At 40.1% G+C, this 20576-nt stretch overlaps 2 protein-coding genes across 3 annotated transcripts; one reads left to right on the forward strand and one right to left on the reverse strand.

Annotated features, from left to right (window-relative positions):
- The first annotated feature begins 4104 nt into the window (after positions 1-4104).
- Positions 4105-13036, forward strand: mthfsd (methenyltetrahydrofolate synthetase domain containing). Of its 2 annotated transcripts, none has more exons than XM_061744229.1 (8): positions 4105-4233; positions 4366-4469; positions 5805-5918; positions 6429-6542; positions 6655-6745; positions 8226-8338; positions 8506-8631; positions 10808-13036. In XM_061744229.1, the coding sequence occupies exons 1-8, from the start codon at positions 4206-4208 to the stop codon at positions 11546-11548; spliced, it is 1431 nt and encodes a 476-aa protein (XP_061600213.1). In that variant the 5' UTR covers positions 4105-4205; the 3' UTR covers positions 11549-13036. The 2 variants fall into 2 exon arrangements, with proteins under 2 accessions (XP_061600213.1, XP_061600204.1); XM_061744220.1 differs by lacking the exon at positions 5805-5918 and adding an exon at positions 5958-6071.
- Positions 13037-15360: 2324 nt separating this feature from the next.
- Positions 15361-19892, reverse strand: foxf1 (forkhead box F1). Its single transcript, XM_061744237.1, has 2 exons — positions 18563-19892; positions 15361-17377 (listed from the first exon to the last, which is right to left on the reverse strand). The coding sequence occupies exons 1-2, from the start codon at positions 19536-19538 to the stop codon at positions 17214-17216; spliced, it is 1140 nt and encodes a 379-aa protein (XP_061600221.1). The 5' UTR covers positions 19539-19892; the 3' UTR covers positions 15361-17213.
- Between the last annotated feature and the right edge of the window lie 684 nt (positions 19893-20576).

Consider the following 20576-nt stretch of genomic DNA (forward strand, 5'->3'; position numbering starts at 1 on the left):
CACAAGTTTTTTTTTCTTCTTGTGTGGTGTGTGCTGGAACTTTTGAATGAACTGGAAAAGGCTTTAAGTAATGAAAGCCATGGTGCCCGAAGGATGAATTCTGCTGAGTGTAGAGGATCTGTGAGTTATCCTCTATTGCTACCATAATGTTAACATTAGAGCTTTTAATTACCAGGGGTTAGAGACACACAACCTCTGTCTTTTCATCTTGCACCGATAGCAAGTCATTATTTTAATTTGCTCAGTGTTTTGGTTTACGATCAAACTGATGCCAATGCAATACCTCCGCTTCTTTTTCATTCATTTGCCTCCAAGTTGGTCCTTGTTAAGCTTTGAGGTGTTTCAGCTTATTATACCGCTGCAGTTCAGATCCTAGTCAGCCTCCACTGATGTAAGCCAGAGTGCGTGTCTTTGCAGACATGGTGAGCTGCTTGTCTTTGATCAGAACAGAGGTTATTTGCTGCAGGTGCTTGGAAGAAAATGGCTTTGGATTTTTTAAATTCTTAACACGTTGTTTCTTATGGTCTGCATTGTATATATACTACTACTACTGTAATTTAGCAGATGCTTTTATCCAAAGCGACTTCCATCTGAGACACCATGGAGCAATTAGGGTTAAGGCCTTGCTCAGGGGCCCAAGGTGGTTCATCTTGGTTGCCATTCCGGGTTGCCCACCTCTGTAGCCACTAGACCACCACCCCCCATATGTATATACATATACATTTTTTCTTTAATCCAGGAAGGAAAAACACTGGGAGCAGAAACTCAGGAACATGGCGGGCGAACAGATGGACTTCAAACACTGGCTGACAACTAATTGGATAACGAGTGACAGGTGAAAACAATGTGGGCGGGAAGACAAGGAAGCAAAACTTCAAATGACACAGAGGGAGAGAGTGATTACTGAGAAATAAGACAGTAAGCTGCTAAATACAAAACAGGAGCTTAATTATGGCAAATGAGCATAAACACAAAAACAAAAATCCAAGGCTAAAACTTTATCAAAGCCAGAAATCTAATAGAAACAAGACCAACAGTAAAACCTGGATGAAGTACAAACAAGCACAGAAACAGAACCGAAACCACACAGATCATCACATCGTTACGACACTGAGTCCTGATCTGGAGTTCATCAGTATGGTTGAGGCAGCATGTCTTCTCAAGTCCTTGTATCTTTCAGTCTGCATCACTGTGCTTTGGGTGCAGATTAAGAGGTTTCCAATCTTATAGTGCCATATATTGACTATAGAATTTGACCTTTAACTTTTATGACATTGTTAAGACTAACACATTAACGTGCTAAGTTGGGAGGCTCCACTGCTCTCAGCTCAGTTCTATAGCATACATAGGCTACACCTCGAGAAAACCTAAAAGAAGTAAAATGGTTTATCTCTATGTAAAAGAAATTAAATAAATACAACTTCCCACACTTTCATTAGTTTCATAAGCACAAATTGGAATGATTGCTTATCTCAACAAGGCTATGATACACAAGCCAAATGTAAGTCAAGATGACCTGAATGTGTTATTCATTAAAAGTACAGACTACCGGTAGGTAATCCAAATTTTTGTACAAGAGTGAAATATGATGATTGAGGAGAAGACATGGCTCAAGAGCTCCCACATAAGATGTATTTGTTGTGGCAGAAGGCTTCTCTTCAGATTGTGAACTACTGATACCAAAGACGCCATCTTAAATAAGCACCATCAATACATTTATCAAGACACTTGTTCATGAATACACATTCAAATGTAGATGTACAGCCGTTACAAGCATATATCTGTGACTTCTTAAATAATCCATGTATCTTGTCAGATTTACATCACGGCCCTAATAAATCACTTTTTTTTTTAAAGATAATCTCAGCAATAACTTGAATTTAAGTCTAAATACTACAGAGCATTCATGAGGTGTACAGTAAAATAAGGACCTTTTAATAATTTGTTTTCCCTAAAGGGAATCAGGCAATAAAAGTTGTCATAAATCCTGGAGGAGCGAAGCTTGAAGTGGAAACAGAAATGTTTATGCACATTTCAAAGCCATGGTGAACTTGATCATTAGAAATATCTTTGGCTTATGAAAACCCTAAACATGTGATTACAGTATTTCAACAGAGGCAACATGTTGTGACATTTGAGAAGCTTTACAACTTTTTTAAGTACTGTGTTCCTGCTCCAGTTTCATTCGTCAAAAGACCACACATGTGAGCTACATTACTGAACACATCTGGACTAGGAGTTTTTAAACTGTATCTCATAAATGCAATAACTCAGTACAAGTGTATTTGTTGGAAGCATTATTGTAGCCTTAAAATAATCCAGCTTTCACTACATGATAGTCAGCTGTGAAACATTTCATGATTTACTTTGATTATGAGCTTTTTTATTTTTGTGTGTGTGTGTGTGTGTGTGTGTGTGTGTGTGTGTGTGTGTGTGTGTGTGTGTGTGTGTGTGTGTGTGTTTTCCAGCATCAAAACTGATATTTTGGCTGTCACGGCACTCCCAATCTATCTGATCATCAACAGTCGTGCATTTGCCTCACCTCATGCAGAGGCCTTTCTACACGTAACTGTATAGTTTCCTTTAGTTCTTCATGAAACATCAAACTGTCATCACTGCCAGCTTCATTGTGCTGATTTGTCCTCTACAATCCCTGGTCTTCAATTCCGGTCCTCGTGGGCCGGTGTCCTGCAGGTTTTAGATGTTTCTCTGCTTCAGCACACCGTGATACAAATGACTGTGTCATTATCAGACTTGTGCAGACATTGATAACATGCCGATGACAACCATTCATTAGAATCAGGTGTGTTAAAGCAGAGGAACAGCTAAAACGTGCAGGACACCGGCCCACGAGGACCAGAATTGAGGATCCCTGCAAGTCCCTCTCTCCTGCAAAGTCAATTAGAGTACCAACATTATTGGCATCATCCCATCCCGTCCCATCTCTGTAATATCTTTCATTACCACTGCGCAGATCCCAAAAAATGAAAAATAAATAAATAAACAAATCCTTGCTTTACATCTAACTGTTTGAGCAGTATTTTAATTTGTGCATTGTTTGTTTGTTCTAAGTAAATACAGTTTGAATGATGATGCTTGCCATTTCAAAGTGTGGCAACCTGAACAGGAAAGGGCTTTATTATCCCTTCATGTTCTGCTTTGTTTCTCTTTTTATGCTTAAACATTTGTCTGTATGTCTTCTTAACAGAGGTGTCAAGTAACGAAGTACAAATACTTGGTTACCTTACTTAAGTAGAAATTTTGGTTATCTATACTTCACTGGAGTAATTATTTTTCAGATGACTTTTTACTTTTATTCCTTACATTTTCACACAATTATCTGTACTTTTTACTCGTTACATTTCAAAAACAGCCTTGTTACTCTATTTCATTTCGGCCTTTAAACAAAAACTATCCAGTTAAATTGCGCCATCTGGATAGAGTGAATTTGGTTGTGGTTGTTTCAGATGTTCTTGTCCAGTTTTGTTCTTACATCCGTTGCCCTGTGATTCCTGCAACTAAACTTGGATGTACATTCCAATAAAGGTTAGGATAAATGATAACATGCCTCTGAAGTTTGACTTTTTGCACCATTACAATACTTATAGGCAACTAGTCATCATATCTTCTGCTCTCTGAAACACATGTTAATGCTCAATAGTACACATATATGGTTCTTTAATATATTTGCATTATACTAAGATGCATTCATTTTCAATGGCTTTTGTCCTTAATGGCTTTTTTCCCCCTTACATTACTTTTACTTTTATTCTTTAAGTAGTTTTGAAACCAGTACTTTTATACTTTTACTTGAGTAAAAAACTTCTACAGGAGTATTTTTAAACTCTAGTATCTACACTTCTACCTGAGTAATGAATGTTTGGACACCTCTGCTGCATGTTTTGTGGGGAAAAAAATTATACAAAGAATCGTTGGAGGGTACGATAGAAAAAATTGTTCATATACGTGGAAAGGAAACAATGTGTTGTTAAAAAATAAATGAATCAGAAAGTACAGCAAAGTAACATTTCACGGTGCTTGGAAGCCACTTTCGTGTTCGCGTTTTGTCGAGTTTGTCCTTCCGGCTCTCCGTAGCGGCCATAAACATTGACAAGCAGCTGTTGTTTCGTGTTAGTGCTCACGTGGAGAGCTTTGCAGAGTCACGTTTGCTACAAAAACAGACAATTTCTGTCAATTTTACCACAATGGAGCCCGTCATAAAAATAAATCCAGGTAGGACACATGTCGTCGGTGTTTGTTTCGTCGTCAAGTTAGTGTCGACTCGCTGCTCAAGTGCTTTTTGTTCCACGAATGCAGTAAACGTCGGCTTTGCGTTTTCACGACACTCGTTTCTTTCATCCCCAGGAGCCACGAAGTGGGACATCCGTGAGAAAGTTTGGGACTACATTGAAGAAAAGAACCTGGCCAACTTCCCGAGGCCTGTTCACAACAGAATCCCAAACTTCAAGGCAAGTTAAAGCAAAGACTCAGTCGGGACCAGCACGGCTGGTCTTCAGGGTATAACACCTAAATCTACCACACGAGGAGGTTTTCACCTGACCTAAATGTTTTTGTTCGCCTAGTTTTTGCCTTGATATTGGTATTACTCCAAACATGGCGATGATTTAATGTCTAGTGTCACTGCGCTCCTTATTTTAAAGGGTCACTAAAAATACTGTTGAACAGCTGTCGACCAAGTTATTTCCAAGAGAGATGTTCATCCCAGACGGACGTGTATGTTGAAATACTAGGAGTACCTAATCATGGCCTAGAGAGGCACGTTTATTACCTTTTTGTTAGGACAAAATGATTTGTAAAAATTAAAATCATGAAATTACTGAATCATTAAACCTTTTTAAGCCCTTACTAGAATAATCACATATTCTAGTTCTGTTTTCTGATTTATTACTTTGGTCAGGGGTGTCCAAAGTCGGTCCTCGAGGGCCGGTGTCCTGCATGTTTTAGTTGTTTCCCTGCATTAACACTAGGGATGGGCGGTATGGACTAAAAAATGTATCACGATAATTTCTGGCATTTATCCCGATAACGATAAAAATGACGATAAAAAAATACCAATTCAACTCCACATTTGTAACTATAAATCTATCTCGCTCTCAGATCAGCCATGTTTGTTACACAAAAACGTATCAACGGGAATTTTTCTTTCTTTCTTTCTTTCTTTCTTTCTTTCTTTCTTTCAGGCTCATTTCCTTCCTTCCTTCCTTCCTTCTTTTTTCCTTTCCTTCCTTCTTTCCTCCTGCTCTCTCCTTCCTTCTTCCCTTCTTCTTTTCTCCCTTCCTTCCTCCTTTCCTTGTTTTCTCCTTTCCTTCCTTCCTTCCTTCCTTCACGTACGTTGTGCGTGGATTTAACGCAGAACCATAAATCAGCTTTACACAAAAACTTGAACATGAACTGTAAAATATCGCCCATTCCTAATTAACACACCTGGTTCTAATTAACGGTCGTCACCACCTTGTCATCAGTCTGGATAGTTGATGACCAAGCTCCTTGTATCATGGTTTGATTAAAAAAAGGGACACATCTAAAACATGCAGGACACCGGCCCTCGAGGACCGACTTTAGACACCCCTGACATTGGTCATTCAGTTTTGCACAGTATAGATTCTATATGATTATGTACATTAAGGAAGCGTAAACATAAGTTTGAGAATAAAAATGGCTCTACTGGTGAAATGATCACTATTTCTGCACTATATTGACTGACGTTCTTCAGATTTGAATGAATAATGGTTGTCGTCTGCATGCATCCATTGTGTCTCTGTTCATGTTTGACTATTGGCCAGGGTGCAATTCAAGCGTGCGACAGGCTGGCTGAGCTGCAGGAGTTCAGGTCCAGCCAGACAGTCAAAGTAAACCCAGACAGACCCCAGCAGCAGGCACGCTTTGTCACTTTGGAAGTAAGTTTCCTTTTTCAAACGCTGTTCTTTCCTCTTTAGGGGGCTTTTGCTGCGTGCTCCAAAGTGACTGAGTTGGAAGTGTTCACTCAGACAGCTGAGGTGAAGGTGGATCCTGACAAGCCTCTGGAAGGTGCTCGGCTGGCAGTGCTTGAGGTAGCACTGAAAGCAGGGTTGATTCATTTTTCTTGAATATTTTGTAAGACTTTCAGGTTAGGATACATCAGAATCAGAAATATGTTTATTGCCAAGTAGTTTAACACACACAAGGAATTTGTTGTGGTGATTGGTGCAATGTACATGACACAATATGAGTATTAGAAAATTATGAACCCTCACAAGACATACTCAATTTCACTGCAGTAGTTTTGCAAGGAGGACACCAGTTTTTGAATCTGTCCTGTATTATATTTAATCTGAGTTAAATGTATCCAGTTCAGTTTTAACCTCTAGTCATGTTAATATTCAGACATCTTATAGTAGATCCTATCCCCCGCCCCCTTACCTTCACAGGCCCAGAAAACCTTACTTGTTCCGACTCCTCGTCTTCGCACTGGTCTTTTCAATAAGATCACTCCTCCCCAGGGGGCCAGCAAAGAACAGCTGCGCGTTTGCTCCTCCTCACAGGTTTGAATCTACTCATTTAAACTGAATTTCATCAATATTCTTCACCCCAAATTGTATTTGTCAACTTCAAATGGTTATTTATTTTCTTTACTGTCCTCTTAATCTCCTTCAGGGTGTGAGGGACTTCAGTGTGCCCGTTGGCCTGGATGCGAAGGTGCTGGTGGACCTGGTGGTGGTTGGCTCTGTGGCCGTGTCAGAGAAAGGTTGTTGGCTCCAACATTTTACCACCTGACTATAATGGTTCAGTTAAGGAATGATAGTATAGATTTTTCTTTAATCAAATACAACCCACTCACAAATAATTTGGTGTAAACATATCCATAATGATTTTTTTTCATTAATTGAGCTCTATGGAGGTTTATAAATGAGGTTAATCAATGGTAATTTGAGTTCCAGATGAGTTTGACCATACCAATAGGAGAACCCATTAAAGGTAATGTAGACGCGATAGAAATGCATTCATCCTCTTTAAGCATCAGTTAAAGATACATGTGTGGGCTCTGTTTTTATTTATCTCATTCTGTGAGCATCAAATGAAGCAGATTGACATACCTTTCACTACCCAGAATAATTAACATCACATTTGTCTCAAGACTAAGTCTGTTATTAGACACAGACTTTGCCAAATCACAATGTGGAGGATTTGAAAAGATATCCTGTGGGGATGCTTTATTACACATAAAAGGGACTGAAAGCATCTGAAAAAGCTCTTGTTGAATAAATTGTGTGCATCACTGCATGTCTCCTCTCCCACTGAAGCACAAGCACGCACCCTGTCTGGGAGATTTGAAGAAAAACAGAAGTGGATGTGGGGAAGTTTCTCCTAATGGGAGCTGTGTCCTCCATATATTTTAGAAGAATTTCTAATGCACAGTTATCCCCATTTTTAAACCACTTGATTGACGTGAAGGGGACATGCTTACCCCAATGAATGCACTAATTTATACTGCTCATAAAAATCTGTTGCAGTGGTCATGTTTGTTTTTATCAGACTGCTTATATTGATAGAAACTGCCACTAGTCCCCACTGCCTGTTAGCTATTTTAATTGAAACTCAGTTTTTGTAGCCTAGAAATCTAGATATACCGCAAATTTAAATTTGCTTTAAAGATATGTCTGGCTACCATCAATTGGAGCTCATTAAATATTGCCCACTAGTCTTGGTGAGCCAATCAAATCAGTATATCCTTGTAGAGAGAATATCTGGGTGGGCTTAACATGACGACGACAGAGCGGTGACGTAATCTAGATGTAAACGGTGTAGATAACAATCATTTGAATTGGCATTGACAGTTTAAAATTTAGACTTTTTATCTGAAAATTAAACGGAAGACGGCACTCAAATCATCAAACACCCTTAGATCGCATACATCTTCCTTCGCAGGGTAGATGTATTTGCTGTTTTTCCAACAGGCTACTTCAAAAGTTTCATGTAACTCTTCTACACTCTCCCGTTGGCTCGCTTCTATCATTTGTAATATATCACCTTGTTTGTTGCTCTGATTGGTCGCAGCACTAACAACTGCGTGCAAAAGCAGTTTCATAAGCAACTGTGGGTACCACCCCTTGGATGGGGAGTCTCTATGGATCGATTTCAGACCCTAAATCTTTTCTAGATGTGGCTCTTGATTTATTATGCAAAATATGTATTTGAAAAAGTTTGATTGCATCTGCTTCTTCCAGGTTGTAGGATTGGAAAGGGGGAGGGCTTTGCTGACATGGAGTATGCCATGATGGTTTCGATGGGAGCTGTGAACGAGTCCACTGTGGTAGTTACTGTTGTCCATGACTGCCAGGTTAGTCTTCTTTTGAACTTGTCAGCAGTTTGACTCGTATCATCAGATGATGAGCTGACAAACACAACAGCTATGATATTCTGAAAGGTTTTTGAAATCTAAACAATGATATCTTTGGAGATGTGTAAGATATTGCCATCATAATTGATTGATATTTGTCATTTAAGGTGATGGATATTCCAGAGGAGCTCATGGGTAGTCATGATCTGACTGTTGACTACATCCTCACACCCACCAGAGTTATTAAAACTAACTGCCAGTTACCTAAACCGCAAGGAATCATCTGGACTAAGGTAAATGTTAATTTTTCCTTAATGCTTGTCTTGTCATTGCAAGATGGTAAAATATATTTTATTTAAAGGATGTAATAGTGGCAGAAGGTTGAAGTTGCCTAGTTTGACCACAGGGTCCCTTGTTTGCATCCAGCTAGTGATTCAGTTCAATTCAGTTTTATTTATATAACATATATTACAATACAAGTTGTCTCTAGGTTCTTTCCAGAAACCCAGAACATGACCCCGAGCAATTATTACATTAAAAAAATGGCAGGTAAAACCACCCCTAGTGGGAGAAAAACCTTAAACCCAACAGTTACAAGAAAATTCCCCTTTAAGCCTAAATTATACTGTAGTTCTGCGTTAAACCTACACAGAGCCTACGCCGTTGCCGTGACGCCGTCGTGAACCCTTCGGACTTCTCCGTCACTCCATTTCGAAGCGTTTTCAGTTTGGTTTTAAAGGTGGAAGTGGTGTCAGCCTCCTTAACCCAAACTGGAAGTTGGTTCCATAGTAACGGTGCCTGATAGCAGAAGACTTGTCTCCAGATCTACATTTGGATCCTCTAGGAACTAAGAGTAAAACCTGCACTCTGAGAACGGAGAGCTATGTTAAGAACATGAGGTATTATCAGGTCTTGCAAATATCGTGGAGGTAGGCCGTTTAGGACTCGAGTAATAACATTTTTAATTGTTAGAGCCGATGGAGGGAGGCTAACACAGGAGAGATGTGGTGTCTCTTGTTGATTTCTGTCAGCACTCATGCTGCTGCATTTTTGGATCAGCTGGAGGATATTCAGATAATTACTTGGACATCCTGCTAATAAAACATTACAGTAATCTAATCTAGTCTAGTCGTGTGAATGATCTGGGAGAGGATGTTCCTAATCTTTCTGATATTACAAAGAAGGAAAAACGCTGTTTTAAAAACCTGATTAATATGTTTAATCGACAAATCCTGATTGAAAATAACAGCAAATTATTGCTGCAGTTCATTCCCCAACTCTACCCCGCAGTTTCCTGCTGTCTCTCCAATGGAGCTGTTGGAGAAATGCATCTTAAAGCTAAAATATATTTGAACTAGTTAATTTTAGAAGATACAAAAGAAAAATGATCCAACATTAAATGTTGCTTAGATCAAATTCAATAGGCAATTCAATATCAATTCAATTGTTATTTTATTAAAGTGTGAATTAAAGTTGGTGTTCATTAATCCTTGAATTTGTTTTTTTTTTTATTTGTCCTTCAACATGGCTCTTGCATATCAAGTCCTTCTTTCTTAAATGAAAAAAAGAAAAGGTCTGCACAAGTCTGTCGATGACACAATCAATTGTAACAGGATTTGTTGAGGCAGGAAATCATCAAAAACATGCAGGACAGCGGCCTTTCCTTGATAAATCTCTGTTAATATTCATAGTGGGCTTGTAAGGGGCCCAAAATGAATCAGCAGCATCTGACGAGATATTTCAGTCTGGTGCTCTCTGTGGTGACACTGCCCCCTAATGGACTTAAACTAAAACTACTGCATCAGAGTTCATCTTAAGATCACAGTATCATTATAAAACGTTAATGAATCTTGACTGTTTTTCTTTTTAAATGTCTTTACCATTTCCGTCTGAATGTAGTTTTTCTATATGACACACACCCTGCTTACTTTGTGTGTATATGGAGTGCAAGTATGTTTTTATTTAAAAACACATCCTTCTATGTGTGTTTTTAAATTAGGGTCTTGACCTCAAAAGTGTCTCTGACTTCTTGACACTGGCAGTGACTCATGTGAATTTCCTCCTGATCAGGTCTTTAATTAGACATGATGAGGGTCTTATTCTTATCCCGAGGACAGCTTGTGTGTAACCTCTGGGTTCCTTAAGACACGCATGTAAGTAAACAGGACCCAGTGACCGCGGAGACAGGAAGGCCGAGTCCGATCATCAAAGGCTGCTTTGCCCAGCCACCTTGGCTATGCAGGGGCAGGGGAAAGACGGGTCAAACAGGCCAGTGCAAAAACAATGGGCTCGTATATCCTTTACAGGACTGGTCAGCATCAAAGGCTGCCAGCACACTTGAAGACCCAACAAATCAAGAAAGCAGTTATTTTTAGCTGTGTGGGAAGTTGCATATCCTGCTTCTGTAAAAATGATTATTAACTGTGGGCTCTGAGCAGTGTGGACTAATACCAAGTAATTTGTTTCCAGCTGGACCCAGAAAAGCTGGAGAGGATCCCCATCCTAAAGAAGCTGCGTGCTCTGGAGGAAGAGGCTGGAAAGGATGTGACACTTGGGGAGGCATCGCCTACAGCAGACTATGGTCTGCAGACCAATCAACCAAGAAGGCAACCCAGGCAGAGGCCGAGGCGGAACGATCGACGGGAGGGTGAGGGAGAGTCCAAACTAGAGAAAGGTGTGCAGGCAGAACAGAAACCCAGACAGCAAACAGCTAGAATGAGGAAAAATAGCAGGGGAGAAAGCAGAGGAGCTAAGGAAGGACAAGTTGATAAAATGGTACGGAGAAAAGGCAGGGAGACCAAAAAGGAGCAGGGTCCCGAGGACAGTGGAGATGAAGCAGGGAGTCAGCGTTGGCTCTCTTCAAGCATAACCACTGTTTACCTGGGAGGAATCCCCGCCGGGCTGCGCGTTAGCGAGCTTAAGAGTGCTCTCAGAGAGAGGAAGGCAGCTCCACTGAGGCTCACTTGGCAGGGAGCTCAACACAGGGCCTTCCTGGACTACAGTGACCGTGAAGCTGCAGACCAGGCCCTGGAAGCTCTCCAGGGTCTCGATCTGAACGGTTCCAGCCTGCAGGCTGAGCTGGCCAAGAGCCAGCGTGGAGGCAAGAGATCCGGACAGTCCAACAGGAGGCAGAGACCATCCCCGGCACCCCAGTCCATGGTGACCCCACCAGAAGTGAAAAGTGACCCCGCTGAGAAGACTGAAGAGTAAAACAAACAAGGAAAACAAAAAAATGAAAACGTTTGTTTTAATGCAGACGTAAAGCCTTTAGTAGTATTAAGTCTGTTTTGTATTTGAAGTGGACCTCTGTTACATAAAACATTTATGAAATATGTACGGTAACTTGATTTAAAATATTAGGCGACAGCAATACACAAAATGTGGGTATATCTAATTTAGTATAATCTCAAATTATTTCTTATGAGAGCTTTGCGTCTCGCCTCGTGTAAGAGAACCTGCATGTGCCTTGATCTGTGTACACACCAACTGGTCCTGGTGTGCTAGTGGCCTTTCTTCTTCATGGTAATCACATGACACACTGCAGTCGTTTCTCTTTGCAGTTTTTGGTTTAATACTGTTTGTTATAATTCAGGGGTTGAATAAGTAATTTTCTATATTCAGCTCATGGTCACCTCCTCGAGGAAGGTTGTGTTTTTAGAGTTGTTACTAAAAAATTACCTCATCTATGGGCAAGAGAGTAGGTTCTTTTTTTTTTTTTTTTTTTGCAAATGGCTCCACCGTGTGGCGAGTTATACAACTGCAAATCAGGAGCGTAAATCCTGGCACTAAAAGTTGAGCATTTTTCAGTTTTGTAACTAGTTCTGAGTCCCTGTCGGCTGATGTTTTCCAGTCCTGCTCCATGGTGCCCACTGCCTCACATGTTTTAGATGCTTCTCTGCTGCCGTGCACCTGATTTGAATAAAAGGATTGCATCATCAGCTTGTCATCAAGGTCTGGGTAAATCTGTTGATGAGCCATTAATTTGATCCAGGTGTGTGAGAGCTGTTAAATATCCGCAGCAAAACCAGCAGGGGAGTCGTACCTGAGGCACTGGGACACACTGATCCAGGCCCATACTGTTCTTCATCACACAGGTCTTCATATTTTTTGCACCATTTTTACGAAATTTTTTCGATTTTATAAAATTTGGGTGACTGATTTTATTTTTTATTATTACATTGTCAAGAAGTGAAATTGACCAGCTGATACGTGTATCCCATGTGTTTTTTTTGTTTAGTTTTTTTTTAATACATTTTCTGTATCTCATATATATATATATATATATATATATATATATATATATATATATATATATATATATATATAATGATGCTATGAAGACACTGGAACATGCTGGCAATATCAGTCCATATATAAGCTACAACGATATAGTGGATTTGAAACATCAGAATTTGACCAAGATTATTTCAACTTACTTGTACAATTTATCGTTCTATGTGGTACAGGACTCAGTCATTTTCTCTTTTATGCGTGTTAGTAAAGAAAAGAAACTGTAAACATATTGTGTTGCCATAAGCTATAGCTCCTTGTGTCAGCTTTTTTTTTTCTTGTCTTATTTTCTTTTGAGTATTTTGGAAAAGATTGTTGCTCATCTGAATTGTAACGTTATTACTATTGTTATTTTTGATTGTGTTTGGTATGTTGACAACTGTTTACTAAAATGTTTGTACTTGTTCAGTCTTTGTGCCTTTTTTAACAAAACTTTGCCGTATCTCATTTTTATTTAGATGAATATTTTGCGGGATGGCGGACTTCTTCACATTGAGACCATGTACCATGATTGCTTTTTAATAGTTTCCATTCTAAAGAGAATATAGCCTAATTATCGATAAACACTAACATTTATGACTACTGATCATATTTTAACAAAGCTGTCACACAGTGTAAGCATATAGAGTCATTAGGTTCATACATGTACCATCATTCACTTTTTATCTATAAATATAATAATCACCTGGTTATTATTACATTACATTATTACAATTAATTAAATACAGTTTGAGCTGAATTCACCTAAAATGGTACAATGTGTCAAGTCCAGATAAACAACTGAGCTGGACCTTTTTCACCTCTTCATTATTTACCAAACTAAAACAAAATGCATAGATGGTGTCTGAATCATGCATCATGATTCAGTAGAACCTTCAGCAACAAAACTCATCTGTTTGCCGCTATCGTTTTCTCATATCGTTGTGGAAGACTTTGGACCCTGTTCTCTCATATATTATACATTTATTTATGCAAACCTCTCCTAAGGTCTCCATCGGTTCTGCTGCAGCATCTCAAGTGAGTTGAAGTCTGGTCTTTCATGGGGTCATTGCAGCTCGATTCTTGTAATTTGCACTTGTTCTGTTGTAGATTTGCTGGTGTGCTTCGGATTACTGTGATGTTGCTCGACCCTGTTTCATCTAAGCTTCAGCTTCTGGACAGACAGCTCACATTTGACCGTGGAATACTTTTCTGCGTGTGAGAGTTCATGATTGGCTCAAAACATGCCCAAATCATCACCCCCTACCACCGTGCTTGAGTGTTATGAGATGTTTGTGCTGAGGTGCTTTTTTTTCCCCCATTTGACTGTAGAGCTAAGCATTATGGTTAAACCTCTCTGGCCGTTTGTCCAAAGGACATTGTTCCTGAAATCTCATGGTTTGTTCAGATGGAAGTTGTTGGTCTAAGCCATGATGCCATCTTCTTCTGAGGCTTTCTCTTGTCAACTTTTCTAAACATACTAGTCGATACTTGTGAAGTCTTTTTCTTATTGCACTGTTATGAACTTGAATATGTAACATAATCACTGAGGCCTAAAAAAATCTGATATGTAGGTCTTGGTTCATTTGCACTTTCTCTGGCTGTTGCAGGACCACATTGGATTTAACACACTGATGTCCTCTACAGGGAAGATGTGCCAGTATTGTAGATGTTTTCCTCCTGAAAACAATCTTCATTATGCAAAATATTGGACTCCAAGTTTTTTGGAAGTGGCCTAATAATCCTTCCCAGATGGACTTGCAGCAACAGTTGCCTCTCTGACATCATAAACATACCTAAACTGCAAAGACTGCTCCGATAGAGGTGTTACCAATATGATAATCATGTGGATTTAGCTACATCCGGCTGCTTAATTATAGAAATATTGAAGTCAGTTTTTCACCCCACTTTTGCATTTTCTTTCTTTAGATTTTCTTTAATAAAGGCACAATGTAATTTGATATGTTTTGTTGTTGATCTCAAGCCACAGTTTCTTAAATCCAAGATGTGGTCCAGACCAGATATTTTTTCATGATTAATATGTCCTATCATATCATTTCTTTTTCACATGACTGTAATTCAGCAGTCCCCTTAAACTTTGGTTGAAAAAACAGAGCATGGCCTTGCAGCAAATGTTTAGAGATTGTTTTCTTAATGAGTCACTCCCTTCATTCAGAAAGGAAAGGAAAATACTGTTGACTAATATTGAAACTGGACAAGTCTGCTTTGACGTTAGCTTTCAAATTGTAATAGTAATAGTAATAAAGTATTTATTTCTGTGACAGGAATTAAAATACACACACACACACACACACACACACACACGCAAGCCTCTAATTCAGACTTTAGTAATAACCCGTCTCACCTGTGCTTTGTTTTGCAGCAGTTTTCTTGGTCTCTGCGCAGAAATGATCTAACTAACTGCATGTCACTCAGTTAGGAGAGACGGTTTCTTTTTTGTTTCGTTCAAGTTCTGCTTGTACCGAGACACAAGCCCAGAGTGTGTCTGTCTGCACGGCGCAGGCCTCTGGCTTTTTATGGCGCTGTCCTGCAGGCTTGGCCTGGGAACAGCTGTGGAGCTCCATCTCTGTGTGAGCGCTGCCAGAGCGCTGAAGCTCAGCAGATGTCATCGGTTTGTTAATGTGCGTTTCCACTGCTGTTAAGCTCGCTCACCCTGCGCTCGATGGCATTTTACTAGAGTTCAGTCAGTGGTCATGTAGGGAGATTGAAGAGCAACACAACTGTCAAAATGAAACATTTTGAATGTGTGTTCTTTTGTAAATATACATGTACATGAATACAAAATAAGATTAATAAGACATCTTCGCGGCCGATTCCACTCATTGATCTGAATTTTGAGAACTGTGCATCGGACTAGTCTGGTAGGGGGATTATGTACACATCTTTCTAAGATTCCCTGCTGTTTTTAGCTTCACACATTTGAAATAATCAAATTACTTAACCACCTCAACTTTGGTAAAATTGACTGATATAATTTACAAATATTAAAGGACCTAAAAAAAATGAGAATAATTTACTCTTGTCCTTTGTGATATTGTGGCATCTTATTTTAGTGACTTGTTTTACAGCAGGGCTTTTCTGATTTTCTTAATGCATTTTTTTTCAGAAATACATTTGAACGTTGCTTGTATTTTCTTGAACACTCAAGCAAATTCTTAATTTTTATAATTACCATTTATTATATTCTTCTGAGGTATTCATCAAGAATGGCATGTTAAATATTTGATTTGTGTCGAAATTGCTGTACACTTGACTCATTGAGGCCATGATAAGGCAAAACTTTCAAACACTGCATTTTACCAATTAGTCGATGTTTTGCAGAGAGTCTAATACCATTTTATCAGAGATTCTCACGCCTGCACATTACAACATATAGCGATGACATTGGTGTAACAGTTTTGTGGTGGACCACAAAAGCTATCCATACTGAGCTTTAAACCAGACTTCCGAGTAAACCTGACTAATTATATGTGTGTAATATAGACATATGTCATTTTTGTTAGAATAAAATTCAATGTCAATTCCTTTTAGCCAATGGGGTAGATTGGTTCATAGAAGTTACTTTTTTATTTTTACGTTTATTTTTTTATTTATTTTCAACAACCCACTCTCTTACCTGTAAGAAAAAAAATGCCAGAGATTTGGCAAATAAAATCTCATTTTTTTTATGGATTCACGGGCCTAAACAGCCCGGCAGATATATTTTATTTCTTAAAAATGATTTGTTGTAACATAACCTAAACGTCAGCTCTCGCTGGTGGACCCTCGCTAATTTCCCTACCAATACATAGTAAATATACAGTGCTGAAGGTAATGGTCTATACATTTGACACAAACGCCACAGTGCTTACAATATATTCTCAATTTCAATTTAAAACAAACAACTCTGACAAATATTGCCAATAAAGCATGTAACTCCTTGGCCACTTCGCCTGAAATTAAAATATAGGCCTAGGGAATAAATTAAAAAAAAAGTTGCGCTTACAGGCTATCTAAAAAGTGCCATCTTATTTTTTACAAACTATACAGTATATGGACGTACAGTATACAGGCCTGCGTAATGTCCATTATTCATTTCAGCGACGTTGGTAAAGTCAGTCCAACAGAAGAACAAGATATATATATTTTTTTGTTTTGTTTTGTTTTTTTGTTAGTTTTTTTTGTCGTTTTTTCAGGATATAAATGAATGTAAAACTTTTAAACGGAGAAATGAAAATGTGCTTCTTTTTTAACAGCATGAAAAAAACATGTACACGAGTGTGAAGTGGTTGTCATCTGCTCTGCAGGACTAAGTACCAAATGGTTTCCTTTACGCCCGCTTTCTTACTCCCGCTGGTCAATGATGATGATGATGATCATGGCACAAAAAGTTTTTTTTTGTTTTTTTAAAGTACTATATATTATTATCGTAATGCGGTTGCTTCGTGACTGTCCCGTCTCCGTGCCTTTTTGCCGCTGCGTAAAACAGTACAGAGGAGTAGTCCCGGTCAGCTCTTCAGGGCTGCCTCACGCCCTCGTGTGTCTCAGTGGTCATTTGTTGTGAAATCAGTTCGTGGTTTCAGGGAGACCCCGGGACGGATCCCCGTCACATCACGCAGGGCTTGATGTCCTGGTAGGAGACCTGCTGGTGGTGGTAGTAGGAGCTGCTGCTCGGCGAGTGCATGGCTGAGGACGTCATGGCGTTGAACGAGAACACAAACTCCTTCCTGTCGCACATGCTGGGGGACTGGGAATGGTACCGAGGAATACCTGCAAAACATGGACCCAAAAGATTACAACTTATTACATGACAAACACGTTTAGCATTCAATTCTGAACATTCTGAGGAGGAGTTAATGTTTTTCTCTAAGATTGTCATAGCTTTGAATAAAAATTACTTATATAAAAATGCTCCAATAAAGTTGCAATTAATTTGGAATCAGTGGCACACATTTTAACTGCTAATGTGATATTTAAGTTGATTTCCTACATGGTCGCAGAGATGCTCTTTAACTTATTTTTTAAACTTGTGCGGCAAGCTGAAATTTATTTATTTCACTCGCAGATTTAGAGCAATATTGCTTCTTTAACTTGCATGCATGTGTGTATTCCTCATAGACTCCAAGCCCACTAAGCGAGCACGATAAAGATTGTGGAAAGGAGAGGCGGGTTTGCAGGGCTAATTGACAGTGGCCCTCTTGCACGCCAGTCCCGGAGGACTATGAGCCTCGGGGCAAGGCAGGCTGGACCAAACCGCGCTTGTTTTTCTTGCCAAAAGACTGGTATGACTGTAAACTGTCGCGGCAGACTTGTTGTTCTCAGGTGCTTTTTTTAATTTTTGATTTTATTCTTAATTTTTCAAACCTCTTCTATAAATTATAACCGTATACGGCTTTGAACCACCCCCTATATATGTGTTTTGTCAGTAGTTAGAGTATCTTTTTAAAAATGCAGTTTATTTATGTGGCACCAATTCACATATTCACAATTCATATATAGGCTATAGCCTACATATATATATATATATATATATATATATATATATATATATATATATATATATATATATATATATATATATATATATATAACGCATAGCCGTGTCAGAATTTGATTTTTGGGGGGATAAATGCGCAGACATTCTTTAAATTTCAATTTATTCTTTAGTGGGTTCAATTTGGAGTGCTGTTTGAATTTAATATAAAGTGAAATACAGAAAGAAAAAAATTAACTTAATTGACTACATATTGAGTTATTCAATATTTCCATTAGGACCGCCTTTGGCGCAAAATCAAAATCAAGCACCGCTCTAAGCCATCTCCACTTCATTATAATTTAATTGTTTCAATGCGAAGTCAATATTTCTGCTTGAAATGTTAATCCTTCTCATATTTAAAAACACATCTATTTATTTATTACAACTCAAATGTGTTGCGTGAGGTTATTAGGGCTTACCTTGTAGATCCGTGGTGCCGTGTCCGTTCTGGTGCAGGTAGGACTGGTCCAGCGAGTGCGTGGGCAGGCTGGGCTGCAGCGCGTTGCTCCCTGCATTACAGGGAGACAGCGGCTGCTGCTTGATGTAAGAGGCCCCGTTATTGAGCGACGCCGAGGGCGCCGGGGCCCACGCCGAGGCCGAGCTGGAGTAGACCGGGTGAGGCTCCATGACTCCCCCGCTGGTGAGCAGAGGGGAGGCGGAATTGTCGTGGTGAGGATAATCACTCCCGGTGGATCCCGTACAGCTCCCCATATAGGAATGTCCACTGTTGGTCGACAAGTGTGACATGGAGTGGCCGGACAGCCCCATCCCGTCCATGTTACCTAAGTGTCCATTCATCATGCCAATCCCGCTGTCCAGGGACAGGCTGTTGGGCGGGCAGGACAGGCCCCCGCCGCCGCCCTGGAAGTTGTAGGACTCGGGGATGTGGTTGAAGCCCAGGCCGTTCATCATGCTGTACATGGGCTTCAGAGCCTGGCACTTGCGCCGGAAACCCCTGGGTCTCCTTCTGAACGAGCCTTCCTCGAACATGAACTCGCTGGCCGGGTCGATAGTCCAGTAGTGGCCCTTCCCCGGCCGACCGAGGCCTTTGGGCAGCTTGATGAAGCATTCGTTGAGGGACAAGTTGTGACGCACGGAGTTCTTCCATCCCTGATACGAACCCCTGAAAAACGGGAAGCGGCTCTGGAGGAATTGGTATATTTCACTGAGCGTCAGCCGCTTGGTTGGAGAGCTCTGGATAGCCATGACTATCAGGGCTATGTAAGAGTACGGGGGCTTCTCTGGTCGCCGGATCCCCGCGTTAGTTTTCTTGGTTTTGGTGGTGGAGGACGCGCTCTCCATCACCACCGTCTGTCCGTGCGGCTTCTCCGGAGCAGACATGGGGCTGCTCTGCGCAGCGGTCTGCGCGGACGGCTGCTGGACCTCTGCCGTCATCAGTTTGGCCAGATTTTTACTCTTCGAGATGACAAAAACAAAAAAAGCTCTCCTCTCCTATGACTGCTACAAAGTTTGATACCGATTCGCTGACATAAAGAGAGAGGGAGAGAGAAAAGCAAGGACCAAAAAAAAAAAAAAAAAGAGAGGATCAGTAGCCGAAACACAAGCCAAAGACGCAACTATCTTCTGAACTCTGACTTCTTGGTTTTGGTTCAGTCCCTCTGCGCTCCCGGAGCCGGACCCTTTTTTGACGCAAACGTCCGAAATGGTCTGAGGAACAGAACAGGAGCCGCTTTCCACTTCAGTTGGTGTCTTGTCGTGCGTCCGAGGAGCTCACTTTTTACTTATCTACTGCCATCGGCGCTTTGGAAGCTGTGTGTCTTGATCGTCCTAATGCTGGGACCCGCCCAGGTCCCTCCTCCTCCAGTGGTGGGCTGTAATATCTGCGAGCGCTCACTTTTCTCTAACCCCCCCCCTCTCCTTCTTACACAGGACTACTTAACATAACCAACACATATAGGTTGTTATGGAATATAACATTTGCGTTATTACAGAAAATAAATGTATTTTAAACGTTTGCGCACTGCAAGAACACACATTTCATTATTCCGGTGCAGGACACAATCTTCAGTTTAAAATGTGGATTGTCTGTTTTCTCGTGTGAAATCATTTTTCCTTATGATTTTTTTGCCCCCCACTCAAAATATTTTGATAAACAATATGTTCCCTCATAACCCCGCAGTGAAAACAGAAGGCTGTCTGTCCATTTCAGGCCACATGTCGACGCATCTCACCAGCTCCTGCAAGTAGGTCACGTCTCCGCTGTCACTAAACCCATGAAATCTTTTCAAAAACATTTTTTTTTTTTAAGTTTATGAAAAGCATTTACTAGGCAACGTGCCCCTCACGTTCAAAACCAGCCTTCTGATTTCTGTAAAGATAGTCAGGAACATTGGCAGGATGTTTATACAGCAAAATGTAAACATTTTCCCTGGCCTTCTTTAAATAAAAGAAATCAAGCAAAAGCCTTTTAGA

Source organism: Cololabis saira, chromosome 2 (assembly GCF_033807715.1).
Source record: "Cololabis saira isolate AMF1-May2022 chromosome 2, fColSai1.1, whole genome shotgun sequence".
In the NCBI taxonomy this organism is placed as follows: domain Eukaryota; kingdom Metazoa; phylum Chordata; class Actinopteri; order Beloniformes; family Belonidae; genus Cololabis; species Cololabis saira.